The 20,772-nt window shown below is 37.2% G+C and overlaps 1 protein-coding gene across 1 annotated transcript in view; it reads left to right on the top strand.

Annotated features, from left to right (window-relative positions):
* Positions 1-20,772, top strand: part of vwa8 (von Willebrand factor A domain containing 8) — a 92,794-nt gene that overhangs the window by 52,273 nt on the left and 19,749 nt on the right. The window contains exons 35-39 of the mRNA XM_066706629.1: positions 1,831-2,023; positions 3,026-3,107; positions 4,525-4,729; positions 18,156-18,264; positions 18,715-18,871. Coding sequence (XP_066562726.1) covers positions 1,831-2,023; positions 3,026-3,107; positions 4,525-4,729; positions 18,156-18,264; positions 18,715-18,871 — 746 coding nt within the window. The remainder of the gene's footprint in view (positions 1-1,830; positions 2,024-3,025; positions 3,108-4,524; positions 4,730-18,155; positions 18,265-18,714; positions 18,872-20,772) is intronic.

Below are 20,772 nucleotides of genomic sequence, written 5' to 3'. Positions count from 1 at the left end.
CTGATAATCTCGTTATCATGGCACCTGTCAGTGGGTGGGATATATTAGGCAGCAAGTGAACATTTTGTCCTCAGAGTTGTTGTGTTAGAAGCAGAAAAAATGGGCAAGCGTAAGGATCTGAGCGACTTTGACAAGGGCCACATTGTGATGGCTAGACGACTGGGTCAGAGCATCTCCAAAACTGCAGCTCTTGTGGGGTGTTCCCGGTCTGCAGTGGTCAGTACCTATCAAAAGTGGTCCAAGGAAGGAAAAGCGGTGAACCGGCGACAGGGTCATGGGCGGCCAAGGCTCATTGATGCACGTGGGGAGTGAAGGCTGGCCCGTGTGGTCCGATCCAACAGACGAGCTACTGTAGCTCAAATTGCTGAAAAAGTTAATACTGTCTCAATCCAATCGTCCGATCCATGGAGGCGCCACCTCGCAACTTACAGGACTTAAAGCATCTGCTGCTAACGTCTTGGTGCCAGATACCACAGCACACCTTCAGGGGTCTATTGGAGTCCATGCCTCGACGGGTCAGGGACCTACACAATATTAGGCAGGTGGTCATAATGTTACGGACTGATATATATATATATGTATATATATATCAGTCCGTAACATTATATATATATATATATCATGTATATATAAACATAATTTCATCATCATCATCATTTGTACATACATTTGTACCCATTTATACAGCTGGGCATTTTACTGGTGCAATCTTAGTGAAGTACCTTGCTCAAGGGCACAACAGCACTGCTCCACCCGGGCTTTGAACCCACAACCTTACAGCTATGAGTCCAGAGCCCTAACCACTACTCCCCATAAACAATTTTAGATTGATAGATATAACAATTATATATTTTTTTAAACATATACATAGTGTTATCATTTTTGTAATGAAACCAATTAATAAAGAAAATCTGTAATTAAATATCTTAACCCTCCAGTACTCTTGCTTCTGTAAAACAGTAGGCTGTTTACTATTTCAATCAGTGCCTCACTTACAGGTGCTGTTATTGAACAAGAGGTCACCAGCTGGAAAAACAAAAGGTCATTGCTTATTCAGTGTCTGGACTTTTTAATAAGAAATTAAATCCCAGGCTTTATATGAAAGGCAAATCAACAAAGTTACAGGACGATTAAAGAGATGTTTTGTTTCCATTGAGTGCGAGTCCTTTTTTGGACTGCTGTGGTTCAGCCAGGTTCTGCCTTACATATTGACATCCTGCTGTGGCTATGGCAACCACATTCCAATTTGGGGGCCTGTGCCCTCAGTTTGTTTGTGGTATGACCCAACAGTGAAAAGGAAAACAATTTTTGAGCAAGAGCTCAGTGAAATGTAATGCAGGCAATGGTTTTTGCTCATGAGGTCAGCACAGTCCTAGTTTCTGTTTGTAAACTATACACATTGTGTGTATTTAAACTCTGTAAACAGCAGCATAATTGAATTACATGATCCTTGAACTTGGACATTTGTTATGCAGATTCCTTACTTTGTTATGTTATAGTGAATACATAGAAAAAATATGAAACGTATTATGATTCAAGTTAAAAGGGTGAGAGACCTGTCATTGGGATCTATTTAAAAATAAAAGGCTATGGAAACAAGATTAATCATATTTCACTGTTTTATTTGGCATGTTTTGTATGCTGGAGAAGTTAGATAAATTATAGGCAACTTAATATATTATAGTTGTGATTGACTTAAGCCTAAGTTAAGTCTATAATGTACTATGTTGTAGTTGTAATTTAGCAGTGATACTGGTCTACAGCGTTTTTATTACCCTGTGTAATTTGTCATGGAGTGTCTTGTAACATTTGGGCCTTTTTGCTTTGCAGTCGCCCAATGAAGTGTACAGCTGGAAAAGAAAGTCTGATCTGGGGGGAACAAGTTCATCCGATGCGTTCTTCAGTGGAGGCCGCAGGACAGGCACTGCGAAACGGGCTAACTGCGTGAGCCTGCTGGGAGCCAACCAGGTTGTCCGAGCCCTGCCTGCCAGTGAAGTGCCCCTGTCTGACATCTACCCCAAAGGTCTGGACAGGCGCTCATTTAAAACAGCATCATTAGTCAGTGTGCAGCATGACAGCATCTTGGATTGTTCACAGACATGGTGGCATGGAAGCTTTGATAACTAACATTCTCTGTCTTCCTGATTATCTATCTATTGATATGAATAAAATATGTAACCCTTGGATCTGTGAACAGCTGATTCACCTCATACTGAAGCGCATCTGTAATGGTATTTGCAACAGAATTACCTTAGAGAAACCCTGACATGTACTATCTACTAATGGAAGATAATTAGGATTATTGCTGGTTGTATTAGGCAGCGTATAAAACCCATAGAGCTGGCTCATCTGATTTTGAGAAGACGTGAAAGTGGAGATTAACATTCTAACAGACTCCACTGGCATCAAAGGTGTTTGTTGCACATCCAATACACAAACTAAATCAATAACAGTGTGTGTTTGGGTATCAATTTTCTTATACAAGATTTTTGAGTATGGAAGGCTATCACACAATTTCCATGCTGCCAAATTTGTCTGGCACTTGTTTTCTGCACAAAGCTGATGCTGTTTGTGCAAACATTGGCAACACAAGCCCAGTTGCAATGTTGATTCAGACACTAATTGTGGCTGTTTGCCATGGATTATTTTTATTTTTTTTGCAAAATTAAAAAGGCAGCATTAGAATTGCTATTTTCCCTTTAGAAGTCAGGAGGAATTAAGGCAGGTGTTAACAAAAAAGAGACAATTAGTTAAGCAAGTAGTTAGATTATTGTATAGATTTTAAGGTCAAAATATATATCATCCTGTTGTATGTGTTAACATATTTTAAATTCTTAATATTGTTTCTCTTGTTAGTATGTTGAATGAGTACGTAATTAATTTAAGTGTTATATTTGCCACACCAAATATATAGTGAAGTGAATATTTGGACTTCTACTTCTTCATAGCTTCCTTTGTCAACAGAGATAAACTTTGATTGCAGATTTGTAGGTGTTCATTGCATGTTCTGCTTTTTTTTTAACAGACATCACACCTCCACAGACTGCTGCTTATCTGGAAGTCACAGATCTTAATTCAAAGAAAGTAAAATATATTCCTGTTCCAAGGTAATAAATAAATAAATATACATTGTAATATGTTACATTTGGATTGTAGTGTAGAAACATTTCTTCCACTTCCCACAAGTAACTGTAACGTTATACCAGCAGGTTTATTTATTTATTTATTTTCTCTCATTACAGTTTCTACATTCCAGTAACTATAGCAACAGAGCAGTCACTGTATATGCCGTCTATGCCTGGTATTGTGAGGGCATCTTTGTAACACAGAGGGTAAACAAGTCTTTAATTAAACAGTTAGGGAATTGAAGGAGAAAACCGTTTTTACTTCAGTTTCGAAAAGACACAGTTTTAAAGTTGAAACCCTGGTCTGTTGATACAGTATATGTGTTGTGCACTTAATGTCAGTAATTAAGTAAACAAACAAGATTCTAAATACTCTTGCATTTTTTCTTATTAAACATAGGATTGATTTGATATAACTACCAACAAGTCACATTCATGTAAAAGTGCATATGTTGTAGAGTCTTGGCTTTCCAAAAAGTTCCTTATCATAATGAATTGCGGTACTGGAATTTATTCTGCATGGGCTGTCTTCTAATGTGAGCAATATTCGCTTTACACTTCCAGGAAATATTAGTTTATATACAGTCATGCTGTTAATTCAGAGGATTACTTTAAGGCCAGATTGTTTATCAGCTCGCTGATGGAGGGTTACATGTGTTAATGGAGATCTCTGTGCTGATTATAAAAGAGTTGGAGCACAAGTGATGAATTAGGATGCCTCGCATAGTCTGCTGGCTGACAAGTAAAAACGTGTCTGATCTGCTTCCTGCTCCAAGTGCTCCTTCTGCCCCCCAGAGTTGTGAACCGGCCTCACTGGCCATTACTGTGTCTGTTCTGAAGTACTTGTGATGTCCTGGTTGAAAGATAAAACCTAATTTGACTGCAACACCTATTGTAGAGTAGGTGTGCAGTTTACAAATAGCTAATAACATACCAGATTTTAGTACAATAATCTTGCCTCCTTTCTAAGGGATGGAATAAATGTTCCCACTGAAGCTGGTGAGAGTTCAAGTAGATCTCAGGTGTGGTTTGAAGGAAAGGCTAACTTCATACTTACAGACCTCCAGATGCTGGGCCAGGAGCCAGGGCTGCACAAGAGGCACATGTTTTGTTGCTAACTGGGTCACATAGGACCCCCACATTACAAGAAAGGGAAGTCCCAGCCACACCCAGGCGCTGGTACCACATGGAACTGATTGTGTGATCTCCAGGCCGTTACGACTCATCCTTCTCTGCTGGCAGTTAATAAGGTTATTTTAGAGTTAGCTTGTATTTTTTGGCCACAAGTAATGAAATATTACTTTTGTATGTTCCTGTCATGATCCCCCAGCTTTGAATATGCAGTGGAGGTTGGGAGGGACACCTGTATCTTAATCCTGTGAACTGTGCCTGCTTGCAGGTCCATGACTCTCTCCCCCTACACCACCTGGCTATCCAAGGTCTCTGACACAGATGTGCTCCTGGCAACTTTGGGCAGTGCTAGTCTGGTAACAGTGGACATGGGTGGATATGTGAGGCTGTGGGAAACTGGATTGGACAGCCTGCAGCGCTCCCTGCTGGAATGGAGGAACATGATTGGAGCAGAGGATGGCAGACCTGTGCAGGTAGGGTGTGGTCACGCTTGCTATTGCTGTTACTGACGGACTGCAAAATTGTAATATTTTTCAGGAATATTATTAACATATTGTGTAAACATCACAATATGTAAAAACTGGAACAGTACGAAAATGTATAATCAAAAATATTTGAGATCTTGGTATCGTCTTGGTATTTTGGCACCTTATTTTAAAAGTAATAGATAGTGTTAATTAATAGTGTTTTTGAAACCTGTGTATGAAAACTTTAAATTAGCTGCTATAGCAAAGATGAACACAGTGATACAGTTCTTGTGTTTGTTAAAGGCTTATATTCCCTCCTACTGGTCAAATAGAATCATTGCAGTTTGTCTCTTTTTCTAATTGTCCGGGATATGTGTGCAAAGATGTTGCTAGATTTTCAGGTTGAAAACACTTAATTTGTATCTATAGAAAATGTTTAAATGTCTTATTGTAGTCTTTCACGTGAATCTCATTGAATCCTTCTAAGAAAGGAAAATGTATAAACCCTCCGCAAATTTGTATTCACTGGCAATTTAACTGAACACCTGTAATCTGCAGAACTGTGTTGTTTGTTTTTGAGAGTGGGGCTCAGGATGCAGTAATTCCCCTTTGGCACTATTCCTGCGGTGTAGTGATACAGTGTGGCATCTGCACTGGTATTGAGCTTACAGGACCCTTTAAATATGTTTTACTTTGTATTTCCCTGACATAACTAGGGCATTGAGTTTATCCAGAACTGTTTTTTTTTTTTTCCAACTGTAATTAAGTTGTTATCCTACAGGTGTCTCGGCATGTTCTCGAGTTCAATAACACAAATAAATAAACTTTGTTAATAAAGAAATTAACACATTAAACTCTAACTAATTTGAAAAAGAAATTGTAATTTTGATGAGTAGTTGTTTCCATTACATAAACTGGTGTGTTTACTACGATTTATTAGAATTTAAGCTGGAGATACTGCATGTGATGGTACTTTTTACATGATGTATTATTGAATATGTCATATTTTTTGGGTAGTATGCAGGTTCGTAGTATGGGCTACTCTAAGTAGTCTGTATCAGTGATAGTGTAGAAGTTGTGTAACAGCAGGTAGGTTAGTGTCTGTGATTGTGTGTAAGTTATGTTTGTACAGTATGTCAGAAGCAGGGCTACTACTGTATCTAGGTTAGTAGTCCTGATAGTTGTGTCTATAGGTTACAGTCTGTTCATTTGTAGCTTAAGGAAAAATCCCCTTATGCATAAAGATACTTTGAATACTGCTGAACTAGTTTGCATTAAGGACCAACATGTCCAGCAGAGTATTAGCAATGTGTGTAGGTTATGTAGCTGCTGAAGGTATTTGGGTGATCAGCATTGTGAGAGTGTGGCAGCTTCTGCTTTCTGCTTTTAAAAGCACCAGCTACTTAAGTTGTCTGAGGCAGAATCACTGAAGTTTGGTATGTGTAAAAGGAGGAGAAGAAAGCAATTGTATTACTCCAAATAATAAAATAATAATAATAATAATATATATCATCATCATCATCATCATCATAATTAATAATACCATCACAATTCCTGCAAGTAGTCTGACTACCTTAACCCTGGGAACACAGTGACATTGAGCAGCAGCTTTTAATTTTGGATGTGCGGGGTGTAGAAGTGGAACAGAACAGAAATACGTTTAATTGAAGCACTTTTTTCACGTTTAAAAGTTGCTGCACTTCTTACAATACCTCTAAAAAGAGTAATACAGTCAATCAACGGTTTTCCAAGTTCACTTAGTATACACTGGAGTAACACTTCTGTAAGTGTTCAAGATTGCACAAAGTCAACAGAAGCTCTTAAAACCCTGTATGCAAACCATTTAAATAATACAAACAATAATACTTATAATATGAAAATACAATCATCATTGTCATATAATTAATGTGGTATAAAAGTGATATTTATTCTTTTTATCCCCTATAAATACATTTAGCAAAGAGCAGAATATTTTGCTAAATTTCCTTTATTTTGTATATTTATTTCCCTTAACAGAATAACATAAAGAAAATATGACAGTACTTCTTCTTACCACATGGTGGCATGTCTGAGACATGAATCGTGATGTGCAGAAAGCCATAGACCTGCGCCAGTGCTTGAGAAGTGCTGCTCAACCGAGTCCAAGACCTGGGGGATCAAATCCCTCTTGTCCCTGTCTTTCTCCCACGGTCTGATCCGTTCCGTGCTGCCCTGCCCAGACAGGGTTCCTGCTGAGCTCCTGTTGAGTGTAGCTCCCGGGCAGGAGCTGGGGTCTCCAATGTGTTTAAGTGTGTTTGAGCCAAGACTGTGTTTCCCAAATCGATTTCCATTTACACACATTCAATAAAACACCTGCCTATACACATTAAAGAAATATATATTGAAAAATATGGAGCGGTGTAATTGTGCTACAAGAACCTGGCAACTTGAAGTGTGTCAATTGAAATGTAAAAGCAATCGTGTCTTTACAAAACAGTGCCCTTAAAACTGTGTTTTCATTATTTATATACAAGATAAAGCAGGAGTTCCTTCCTTAAAGGTCACTCAAACTGTGTTGTATCACAGTTCCCTTTCTCCAGTGTAATGAATGGGGCGGAGGTCTCATCTGCATTACTAGTGACCTCACATTCCTGGACACGCCGAGTGCTTTGCAACAAAAGTCGGCTCCTCACAGCAGCCGCAGGTGAGGCGGTTATGCTAAAGGCAGTACCGTGCCGCCTGTCGTAGTCTAGTCTTTGATAGCTCTGCTTTCATCCTTTGATGTTAAAAAAAAACGGGTTGGTTTCTTACCACCCAGCACCCTTTCCTTCACACTGACATGTGTTGAAGTGTGACAGTAAAAGACTGTGATTACACTTATGATGACAATCCCTCTGCAAGTGTGATTGCACCTCCAGCTTCTACCCTATCCTTTTTTTTTCCATTCTGAAAGCCTAGTTTCCATCTGGCAAGCCCATTTATGTGTTTAGTTTTGTTTTAGGTATATTCATTTTTGGCTACTGGGTTAGTGGTAACCAGTCACTTATTGCAGATTGGGGTTTAACAGGCAGTGCTGATTAGTACTGCAAGAGAAACTAGCTGAATGCCTGATATGTACATAAGCTTTGACTAGCAACACTGCAGGCCCAGTGTTCGCACGCATGGCACAGGTGTGGCTGTTGTGTGGGAACCCAAGGGAGTGCTGGTCAGCGTAAATCCCAGTAAACCCTGGCATTGCTCAGCTTACCCCAGGGGAATCCAGTGAAACGATTCCTTTGAATACTGGTTGGTTGCTGTAATAAAATCTAACAGTAGTTTTACAAATTATTACAAATACACTTACATCACTAATTTGTCCAAAGAAGGAAAATCTCCATATTCCCTTTTGAAAAGAAGTGATTTGGAGTCATCACTTAAAAAAGGAACGCTTCAAAGTGTTTTGTTGATCAAGTCTGACTCCTGTTTGATCATGAGTCACATTGTAGAAGGATGCATGTGTTTACTTCATTAGAGGGCAGTACAGGATTTCCAAGTCCAAATCCTTGATGAAATATAAGAACAATTCAAATAGTTATTAAAAGACTTGGAACTGGATGTATGATCAAACCGATTGCAACATAATCATTTTCATTCTCTATGTTCTTCTTCTTAGTAGAGTGAAATACAGAGTATCTGTTTTGACTAACTGTGTTGTCACAGCACGTACTGTACAGCAACGTTTTCTCACTGAAGGAAAGGGGGGTGCAAGATATTTAAAGTCAACACATTAAGCTAGTGGAATAGACAGGATCAGAATGCAGGATATCCTGGATTCCAGCTTTGTCTTCCGGTGTCTGGCATTAGAGACAGTTCTCCTAACACCAGTTTAAGGGGCAGGCAAGAACTGGAGTTTTACCAGACATACACAAACTGCATGTGTGTGTAGCTGTCAAAAACCCATTTGGTAAAATCATTTTATTTTGCTTATGTTTGTTTTAGTTTTAGTTTTCAGTTTATATATATAAATTAGAAGAAAGCATGACCGGGAATTCAGTTTAAAATGTTTTTCAAATATTTGGATCTTTGCATGTAAGGATTTTGGTCAGTTTTAATTGTGACAATAAATTCCATTAAGCTTTCAATGTCGGGTGTAGTTTTAGTCCTACCTTAGGATCGAACTTAGACGTACTAATTAAAATAAGCTGAAGCTACCTTGAAGCTTTAATGAGTACCACTGTTAGTAGGAGATGATCAAGGGTTATTTTTCTTTGCATCTTTGCACCTGCTCATTGACTAAATTAAGGGCTTTTACAGACAGCTTCTAATTTTGAAAAGTCAGTGAAACAGAATTCTGTACTAAAATGGAAATATTAAGCTGTAACAACGTTTTTGTTTCTGCTTGTTTTTTATGTTTCGCTTTATAATTATTTTATAATCTTTCCATGTATGTTTAACATCAACCAGGATCCCTTTAAGAGTGCCTTGAAAAGAAGTGATAGATCACATAACGCTGTTTTGGTCCTTTTTTATATTGACTCTAAACAGACTTTTTAACCTTTTAATCTAAACTAACAGATTGAGTAATTTCCTTTGAAAACAATACTAATAATTGTTCTAGCCTTAATCTGCAATAAAACTTATTTCATTATGACATCATACCTCAAGACTTTTTATATTTGACCACACCACAGTGGAAAGGAAAGATTAGCTCTGTTTTTAACTGAGTGTCAAATTAGTAACTAGTTATTAAATGGATACATTCAACTAAGAATGTCCTGCAGTGAAAATAAGTAACCTGGGGAATCCCTTAGATTTACGTGCCTGTCCAGCAAAAACAGGATTACATGCTGCCAGGGTACCTAAGCATCATGTCAAACCTTCATGTGAAAATGAATAAAACCTACAAAAGGAGTTGATTGTATTCGTTTTAAAAGGGATTCAAAGAAAGACAGTATAATGTTCATATTTGTGAGTTGTTTTTTCCTTCTTACCTTTATGCAATCTTAATTTCATTTGGCTTTGTTGTGCTTCTCTGTGTACCTAAGGTGCAGGGATGAATAGTACTTTGAGGATTAGGAATGATGAGTAAGTGATGGTGGTTTTATTGAAGTTTTTTGTTCTAATCTGCAGTGGTTGTTTTTTTCTTTTTTTTTTTTTTGGTCATAAGTGAATGACTTGTGGCTGAACAAAGAGTATGTGGTAAAACATCTGAATTGACTTGATAAGGATGGGTGTTTAGGCCAATTGAGAACTGTATGGAATTGTCGAGGATTACATTAGTTATTTTTTTAATGGTGATAAATGAATCTACTGGGTTTACAATTTGAATAAACAATGTTATTGTAACTAGGGAATGAAAATTGAATACATATTTTAGAATTAAACTAACAAAATGCCAGCAAGAGAGAATGAACCCTGCATTGTTACTCTCTGTGTAGGAGGACATTTTGGCTTGGGTTGCCGCAGATCTTATGAATGAGCCTTTTATGAGGTCATAATTTGCAAGCATCTATCTTTTGAAGCTGCCATTAGAAATTGGTAGCTCTCCTTTTAATTAAACGACAGGCCATTATGAATGCGTGTTTTTCTATTCCTTGCTTACTTCAAAGCTGTGGAATCTGACCTTTCACTGCCAGACGAACAAGCTGCAATAATGTACTGGCCCGAGGTTTATCCATGTTTGATAGCAGCATATTAGGACGTCATCAGATACTAGACAAGAATATATCAGCAAGACAAATATTAAAAGGTGTTACAACATAAAAGTGTAAACTTAACAGAAGCAGCATCTGTCAATAATTTATCCAAATGTTTTAAGTGTTAATAATATATGTTCCTATAAATTATGTATTAGAGTTGTAGAAAAAACACAACTTTTCTGCAAAGGTTCTTTGTGGTTTCAGGTCCCTTTTTCTCACAGTGTGATAAGATGAGGGACCAGTACTTGCTTGTCTATAAAAACTAATTCACAGCATATTGATGATAAGGTGTCTTGAGGTAAATATGAGGACACAGACTAGCAACAAGTTAACAACAGAACTTGTATCTGGTTCAGTAATTTATTTCCATCTCTCTAGCTTACTGCATTTGATTTTATTCTGCTGTTTTGTTAAATTAGTCTTTTGTGCTATATTACTTTATACATTCCATTTTAATTTTGATTTCTAATCTGAGTTGCCTCAGATAAAGTTGTCAGGAAAACTGTCCAGCGAGATCCCAGCATAGAGCATCATGGGAATGCAATGTCCCAGTTTGAAGGCTTTCCCCCTGGCTATTGTAAATTATGCATCCTCCGTAACTGGTTTTGTTTTGTTTTGTATTGAAACAAATGTTTTGTATATTAACATAATCATGCTTTCAGCCTGTATTATTCCATTGTTGTGCCACCACTGTTTTTGCACTCCTACCAATTCCCTGTAATCCCCATGTGATGCCAGTGCTTTGCAGAGTTAAATTGTATTACTTCTCTGAGGAGAGAATACATTGATTCCTCAGTTTTTCCGATTTTGACTGAAGCCTAAGCCTCATCCAGAAAAAAATGTTTAAAAAAAGAAGTACAACCACAAGACTGAATGTAAATTAAACTGCAAATTAACTAACCATTTTAAAATATAGAACGCCCTCATTACTCTATGATTAGCCTCTGTCCCATGTGGCAAAGTATTTAATGTTTAGGGTGACTGAACACAATATAAATATATTTAAAAAATCTATCTTAGACCCTGTTCATAATTACTGGGCCACCTCAAATTTAGACCTGTTTTTTTTTTCTGACCCGTTCACAACCCAAGTTTTTAGGAGGCCTATGTGTGTTCTCATATGCGGCTGAAAAGGAGGTCTAAACGAAATGTATGCCAGGAATGAAACAAATGTGCTAAAACAAACCAGTTACGCATTACATTAGGTATGCATACAGGTGTAAGCTATGTATTTATATTGCAACTTATTAATATTGACCTAATCGCTCCTTTACTCTATTTCAAAGTAATCTTTACCCTTTGAACCGAGCAGAATAAAAGCAGTGAATAAAAATGCCATCAGTAATCCAGACTTAGAGGTTACAGTCAGAGGATTAACAGATCCTAATCACATTGGTAAATAAAGTGAGATAAGACAATTCTAAATCTGCATTTTATTTTTAAACGGGGTGTGACACTTTCTAGAAATCTCCAGGACATTGTGTCTGTTGTCTGTAGATAAATTGACAAGATTACAGAAACATGGATAGAACATTCCATGTCAGGGGCAAAATGTAAGAAAACCATAAACATAACCTTGTGTTGCGTGAGTAGCAATCACGTGGTGTAACAAACCCAGTTTAATATTGAAAGTAGAAGTCAGGCAGCTAGCAATAACTCATGACACATACCGAGGACTACTGACTATTGAGGAATTTACATTGTGACATAATTTGTAATTTTATAGATAAAAAATGCACAACAAAGATGCTTCACTAGAATTTGAGAAAATGCTCAAAACAGCTAAACAAATACAGACATATTTACAGCACTCTTGTATCAGACTAATGAATTGTGACTGAAGACAATGTAAATCTCTTTTGAATATGTGTGTGTGTGTTTATTATAAATTACGTTTTTATGGCTCAAATTCTAAATGGCAGCAGAAAGCATATTGTGTTTCTGGGAGCCTAAAAGATTTATTCCTTGTGAAGGTTTGACTTTTGACATGCAAGTCAATTCTGCCACGGATGTCCTGTTATATCTATGTCCGAGTTTTCCAGAGGCATTTACAATCCTTTGCTTTTCATTTGCTTAGTAGCATTGACTAATATATAGAGCAATTTATTTCAGAGTACATGTGTCTGTGGCACAGTAAAAGCTGCTATGCATTCTCATATATTAGACACAATGTGATTAATGTGCAGATGTTTAAAAAAGCAAACTTCCTGGTTTTGTTTATTTTTGGAAGATGTGGATATGGAAGTCAGACGTGTCCCAGTGGGGGGCTTAAAAGAAATGCATCTCTTGTCTGTGCTGATAAAATGAATCGACACCCACCCGATAGCATTCACACATGCCTAGGAATTAGTTTTTTTCTGGTCTTACCTGTTTCCACACTTCTCCACACTTTAAAAGACTGCATTCCAATTGTTGGTGGTGCTTTTTGGTTGTTTTCAATTGACCTTTTTACAATCCACTTTGTCACCCAATCTCATAATTCAAGATATCAACATTTTAATATTTAATATATTATTAATATAAGTATTAATTCAGAATGTTTATTTTGCTTTTATAATGTAATTCACCTTTGCACACATTCTATTAACAGTGCACAGTATTTCAGATTTTGTCTTTCTTTGTACAGTTACTACTACAACAAAACAAAACAAACACGTATTTAGTAGGCATGACTAAATCCCAAAACTCAAAAAACACACTGTTTCTGGAAAATAATTTGTCTGATATTGAAAGGAGTTACCTTGAGACATGATGTCCCTTTAGTTTAGATTTTTCCTCTTTAAAATATCGTAATATATCCTAGTAAATTGAGAGATGACTGGCCCACTGGAAACAAACATAATATAAGCCAGTCCAGGGGTAGGAGGCCACTTTGAGACGTAACCCCAGAACACTTCTTGGCAGGGGAAAGTTTATTGAATACTCTCTCACAGTTACGAGACTAAGAAGCCAAGCATTTTTTTTGTAACTTTCTATTTAATAGAGGTGTATATTGGGGTGTGAAACAAAGACTTCTGTTACAAGCCTTTAGGGTTTAAAGAAGGCCTGTTACCAGTGCAGGAGACATCATACCGATTGGAATGTCACATTGATCATGGTGAATATAGTAAAACGCATACAGTCTGCTCCTATGGTAAATACACAGGGCTAAAAGGTATTTCTGCCACACCAATACAGGGTCACCATAGGATTTCACCAACACCTGCCAGCATCTAGTTATATAGAGGATAAATAACTTAGATGTACATAAACTATAGAAGCAAAACAAAAAGGTACCATTCATGACTTTTAATTATCCATTCTTTCATTGAACAAAACTCTGTGAGTCATAATTAGATTTATTTACCACCTGAAAGACAGGTAATACAGGAATATTTTTTAATAAATTAACCTTACTATTGTATAAGAAAATATGCAGGAATCTTTCAGATTATGCAAAAAAATAAATAAAGGAAACAGCATGTAAGTAATGATTGAGTATTTTTTTTGCACACTTGCACTTTTAAGCTGTTGTAACTTCATGTTATTTTCAAGTTCAATTTTTAGAGTTGCGTGTTTATATAGGCTGACATAAAATGACAGTGAGTGCATTCAGAGAGTGCTGTAAGGGTCCTTTGGTTCCCTCAAGCGCTACATTTCAGCCGTCCTGCCACGTTAGTAACTGATGCTTATTGGCAAGTGGGACTGATAAAAACTGTGAAATTAAAAACAAATGTGTGACATATTTTTTACATTGTTATCTCACTAATGCCTTGTTTTACATATAGCACTTCAGAAATAAGAATTAGCCATGTCATTTGATCTACTTTTAAAGCAGTCACTTGTATAAACCTGAGTTACCAACTGCTATTTAATATTTTTTTTACCAAGGATAAGCAGCATTAGTTACATAATAGCAAATGTCAGTAAATAGCTCATGCATGCCGTGCATTGTTAGCTCCCTTATGTCTCCACAGCGTACATTTCATAACAAACCTGAAGACTTTGTTCGATCACGTGCTGCGTTTCAAAGGTGACCTTTAAATGACTGAAAATCTGACATGGCTTTGAGAAGTGATGAAGGTATAGGGTATCAAATATAAGAGCACAGTTCATTGAATGGCTGTTTGGTTTCTTTTGTTTCTTTGGGAAATTGTATGCATTGTTCACTCTCCCTTCACCAACATTTTAAGTACTTGTGTAGATTTTAGTGGCAGATATTTTGGACTGGAGGGAGAGACTGGCACTTTCTATCTTTTCTTTATTTCCAGTAGATCTGCTTATATAATGGGGAATCAGCAACATCTCTTCTGTATAATGATAGAACGTGAAATAACACCTTTGTTTTCTGAAATGTGTTGATGTAGAATGGATGCCTTGCAGTTTATGTGCCAAATGGGACACGGGTGGCCTTTAGAGCCAACTCAGCGTCTGATCGATGGCACCAGGCCGTCTCACTTTCACCTGCTCTTTGCTGCTGTGAAATGCAACTCTGGCAGCGGGCAGCTTTAAGGGAGAGCTGCTGGTGTTCATTCCACCTTGTGACGCTCTCCTGATGCAATCTCGCTGGCTCTCTGCCATCTCTGGTAGCCTGACCTCTGTCCTCTTCCCAAGAATGCTGCCGACACCTGCCTTCAATTTAAGTTTGCCGCTTTTGTTGAAGATTCTTAAAATGCTGAGCATATTCTGGCTATCATGAACTTTACTGCATAATGCTTCTTACTTGAGGTTAAAACCAAATGAATGCTTTGAAGCACATTTCCTGTTTGATATTGAAATGCAGCAGCGGTCTTTTTTGTGCAGTACCATGAGGTTCACTGGAGAGTGAGAGATTAGATCCCCACATTTAGTGATATAATTCATTTTTTTGTATATGTTTGTATACTTACTGCGTATGAGTGGTGATAAGTTTATGAATTCAAAACCAACAAATGCAAAGTGGAAACAATGAATGTAAATATATATTAAAAGTGCCTGGTGACCTAGAATAAATGATTGTTAACTCATATATCCGCACTCAAGCATAAAGAATCAAATAGATCTCATTTCAAAATGTTAATGTGTAGAACATGTTTTAATGTTTTGATAACCTCTACACTTTAAATATTTAAATGTTGACTTCAAAACTGTGAGTTGACTTCAAAAGATATATTATTTTGAAGTCAACGCACCATTGTGGATATATAGAAGATTGAGCACAAGGGATAAACACTATATTGACCTAGAATAAATTCAAATATAAACAACAAGATCTCCTTATAATAAGAATAGGCGTCCTCCTTTTCAGCACCTCCGATGGGTGGGTAAGAAACTATAACTGTCAAACTGATATCAACGCTATTTTAAACTTGTTCCAAAAAGATATGCTTCTATATATGACTTTGCACAAAAATACAAAGAGACAAATAGCGTTCGGTGCTGCCTTCATAAACGCATGACACGAGTCAGCACAACAAATCGCCTTTTGCACTGGAGCTTATTTGCCATGCTTCACATTTACAGTCACTGACAGGAAGATTGCTCGGGCTATGAAAAACTGACAAGATACGGAGATATGCAATACAGACTGGATTATTTTCAAAGCTTTTTGCTTCTGCACAAAATTTGCTCTACTTTTTCTGGAGTTACGGAAGGTCCACAAAAACATTACTGATTTGTGTTCCTTTCCATATCTACCTGTTCTACTTGCTTTTAAACATGTCCAATGTTTCCTACCATAATGTAAAATCACATCATGTTAATTTGATGTTCAAAGACTTTCACATAGGATTTGTGGCACATACAAACAGTTTTAAAGAGCGTTTGCGAAGGGAACAGCAGTAAAAGTGATTATCCCCTGTACTATAGGCTGCTGTACTCCCACATAATTTCCTTCCTTCTACATGAACCAAGTGATTACAAAACTAAAGGTCATCACAGACTCCCTTGGGACTTTAATGAAAAACAATGCAGGGAAATAAGCATTATGATACACACTTTATGAATGCAGCCCCCCTACCCATTTGGGTAAAGCATTCCCCAACACATTTGAAACTTGTTTGTGTCTTGTATTGATTCATTTCTGTGTTAACATTTTTCAGCATGTTCAATCTATGCATTTACATGTGAGTGCACATTTCATTACTGTTTTTCCTGTGCATGTATTTGCCATGTCGTTATGTTTTCATTGTCTTACTGAGGAGGGGCACACTGTCTCCTTCCTTCCGAGAAATACAACCTTCTAGCTACACTTAAGGAGACAGAAGAGAGTGACAAGTGATCTCTTTTAAAAAGCATTGCCCTGACTTTGCTTTAATTGTTTTTGTCATGCCTTACACTTGTAACTTGAACTAGTGGTTGACAGGCAAGACCCTCTTAAGTATTTTGCTCATAGTATAAATTGCGTTTTTTTGTTTAGGTATTCAAAAGAACCAGTATCTATTTCATCCCAAATTTAAAGCCTATTTATATTAGACCATTTGTCTAACTTAACATCTTTAGAACTCAGTGTTTATGCTTCTCAGGTGAATTTTATATTGATGCCATTCTGTATGAATTCATGTTTTATTATAAGTGATCATGAACCTTGGAAAGCTTACTTTTACTTTTATTACATCTACCTTAGAATAAGTTATCATAATTAGGCATTAGTGTTATGAATATAATAGCACAGTAGTGTACTTTCAGTTAAAACTAAAAACTTTCTTGAGTGTGAAGCTCGCAAAATATACTTCAAGTTTTCCATTGACACCTTAAGTTTCTATTTGGTATGCCTGTGCTATTAGTTTATCTTTTCCCCTGCTTATATATGTTCTATAAGGAAAATGGGGATCATAAGAGATTATATTAGCACTTAAAAGGCAGAAAACAGGCTAATTATTGAGGCCTAGAGTGGTAGGGGAATGAGAGAATTAAAGCTTTTGATGGCCCATCATTCCATACAACATCCAACGATCGACAGACGGCATGAAAATAAAAGACTGTTTTTCTTTGAACCTCTTCCATGTTCTTGTCACTTTTTTCACATTCATGTGTATGAACAGTTATGTTTGGAATCCAGTGTGAAGTTTTGTTAGTTCTGATGGCATTGTAGCAAATGAACACAAGGCATTGTGCCACAACCCCCAATTCCCACATCCTACCTTTTTACATCTTGGCTCAGAGGGTTTGGAAAATATGAATCTGTTATCAATAGCCAGAGGCTCCTCCAGCTGTCAGCTGTAATATATTATTATATAACAATGAAGGGCTAAGATGAATGATTCATTAAGGAAGAAAACATGCTTTATGTTGCCTCTGAACATGTGTTTTTTGTTTACTAGTAGAAATGTTTGTGCAGGTATATTGTGTAGGACTGCATTCCCCTAGGCAAACTATAGTCGATAGTCTAACCACACTGTTCGGTGCCCAATCCAACCACTTAGAATTCGTTTAATCACAGCTCATCACACTAAGATCATTTTTCATTTTTATTACTTCCTCAGTTTTATGCTTTGGGCAGCAAGGTTTTGACATGCATACAATTCGAGGGATTATCTTTGAAATACTGCAGGCCTCATTTTTCTGGTTTTAGAAGAACCAAAAATATTTGAAGTTGTTTTTTTCAAGAAGATCTTACTTTAATAAATATAACTCTTGTTAATAATCTATACAGGGATATATATAGTATACTTCTGGAAGCGTGAAAAGGCTGATAAAATTTACTGTGAAACATTTGTTAGATTTTTAATAAACTATCAAAACCTTTTTGGTCTTTCGAAACAGGAACAACACTTTAGGGTTGATTTCTTATGTTTAGTTGTTATTTTGTGTTTCAGATTACAGTACAGAAAGACAGTGGCTTAGATGTGAGTTCTCCTAAACATGGCAAGATGGACTCAAGCAATGCACCACATGTCGGTGGAAATATGTGGGCTGGCGGTACAGGTTGGTGGTTTTTCTATATGTTATTATCTTTCATACATTACACACACAGTAAACTGCAGGTCAGTTGTGTGTTTGTGGAATGTGTTTATCATTAAATTGTAAATGCATTTTGGTCTAACAATCACATGATAAAATTAGCATGCAAGTCAACTTTTAAAAGTTGCATGTGTATAACCTCCAAGGAACGTCCCCAAACCTGCAGACATCCAGTAGACAAAATCTGAAAGTTGCAGTTGAGCAAAGCCATAGTTTCAACAAGAATTGAGTCTACTACTCAGTAGATTGTCTCGGTTAAACTGTCTTGTTCATCTGCTGAAATTAATTCAGAGAGTATGAAATCTATAGCAACATTAAGTTGTCACTTTTGCTTACTTCTTGAAACGATGGGCACATTCAGGGAATCACAAACGTTAACATCATGAACTTAGACAACCAATGTGTTTCCCACAGGAGGCAGAGACACCGCCGGGCTGGGGGGGAAAGGAGGCCCCTATCGGCTGGACGCTGGACACAAGGTTTATCAGGTGTCACAGGCGGAGAAGGACGCTGTGCCTGAGGAGGTGAAAAGAGCCGCCAGAGAGATGGCTGAGAAAGCCTTTAAAGACAGGTATGATGAGAAGACAACCTTCGCATGTACTCATGCCAATTATCCAAAGAAGTTACTGTTTAATCATAGAAAATGGCTGTATATTACTTTCCACTAATAAATGAAAGTCAAATATAATAATTAAGGGTAAAACAATGTACAAGGTTTATAAAACTTTAATAGAAAAGCTTCCCCTGGATTAACTGTGTTGACACATTTCTGAAATGCTGTTTCAAAAAACGTACAATCTCTAAATTGTTGCCTTTTATAAAGAACTCTATAATATCCCCTAATGGCAAGATATAGTACACAAATCATATGTTTACAAAAATGTTTTATTATTATTATTTTTGGTATTATATTTTTAACTAAATCAGCCTCATCAAAGTGGTCAGCAACTTATAAAGTATGAAGGAAACATTGTTAGCTTTAATTCAAACAAGTTGTCAGTTATACATGTTGTAATCCCAAGTATGCACGGCCCATGAGTAGTGAATGATGTGATTCATGCTGATAGAGGTCCAAATGCTGGGGCTGTGAGCGGCCTCCTTTCACAGCGATGAAGGCAGCCTCTGTTCTGTGCGGCCAGGCCTCTCCGCTCTCCGCCTGGCTTCCTGTGCGCAGAGAGGAGCCTGTTTCCTGCCACGCACAGTACTGTCAATGCGTCCAGATCCAACACTGCCTGTATTAACAGAAATCACCCGCCCCCTGTCCATTACACTCACCTGCTTCATTCACAAATGAGGAGTCCTTTTACTACTTGAAACTTACAGCAGCTGCATTGAAATGTTATTTTTTTGTTTGTTTGTGTGTCTTTAAGCCACTGAATGAAGCCAATGAGACATTCTGCTTTCAAAACCTGCACATTGAAAGCATATATATATACACAGACATCTATATACTCAACACGATATGTTTATATGGGTCATCACGTGTCTTTTGTCACGTTCACAATATCTGTCGGTGGTAGGGCTATCTTTAAGTGATTACAAAATTAGATCAGAAACTGTGATAGGAATGAGGGATGAAACCTTTCGGAAGAAATGTGTCTTATCTGCATTTCTGATGTGTTTTTAATGGAGGCCTGAAACATCTTCAAAAGCAGATGCAGAAATACAGGGCTTACATGCGATCTTAATCTGACAGAAAACCATTTTAATTCCAATACTTTACATCTAAAATGCCCTTCTTAAGGAGCTGATGAAAGTTGTTCAAATATTTGAACACCTTTCAGACAAAGACTTCAAAGTGGGGAGAAAGATAAGTTAACAAAGGGTATTTGAATTGAAGATAACCTTCAGGAACATTCTGCATAGTGTAACCTTGAGTTCAATGTACTTGTCTGTTAAACTTCGTGTTTTATTAATCTTGCAGAAGTAGCATCTTGTGCATGTGAAGTGAATTTAGCTTTATTCTGTAGTTTCTTTCTTAACTTTTATAATTTTGTAAATTAGAGCTAAATATTTAGTTCTGTTCAAGTATGCATTTCACACAATCCATGTAATCAAATAATGTGGAAGGTTCCATAGGCCTTTTAACAAAAGTGGTTTGCATATTTGTAATTATCACTAGTGTGCCTCTTTCACCTCATTGTCTTAAGGCTGTGGAGTGACCTCTCTCTCCCTAGCGGCTCACAAAGCTGGTGGTTGAGCTGGAGTAGTGAGAGAATTTCCTCTGCTCAGTTTGGTGCACTGACTGCCAGACCAGACTGTCTCCTACTATAGCATGTGGGTTTGTGGAAACAGCTGGAATTCACTGAGACACAGAAGCAGACTATTTTGTCTCCTGTGAAAAAAGGGCAGAAAGAATGTGTGGCAGTGTTCGTGATGGATCAACACAGTAAATCAGCCACATTGTCAGAAGAGCGTTGTGAAATCTCGGACGTGTTTTCTGTTTAGATGCATTTTCTATAGACACCAGGC

Source organism: Amia ocellicauda, chromosome 6 (genome assembly GCF_036373705.1).
Source record: "Amia ocellicauda isolate fAmiCal2 chromosome 6, fAmiCal2.hap1, whole genome shotgun sequence".
Classification (NCBI taxonomy): Eukaryota; Metazoa; Chordata; class Actinopteri; order Amiiformes; family Amiidae; genus Amia; species Amia ocellicauda.
Note: the sequence above shows the minus strand (reverse complement) of the source record. Positions and strands in the feature narration are given on the sequence as shown.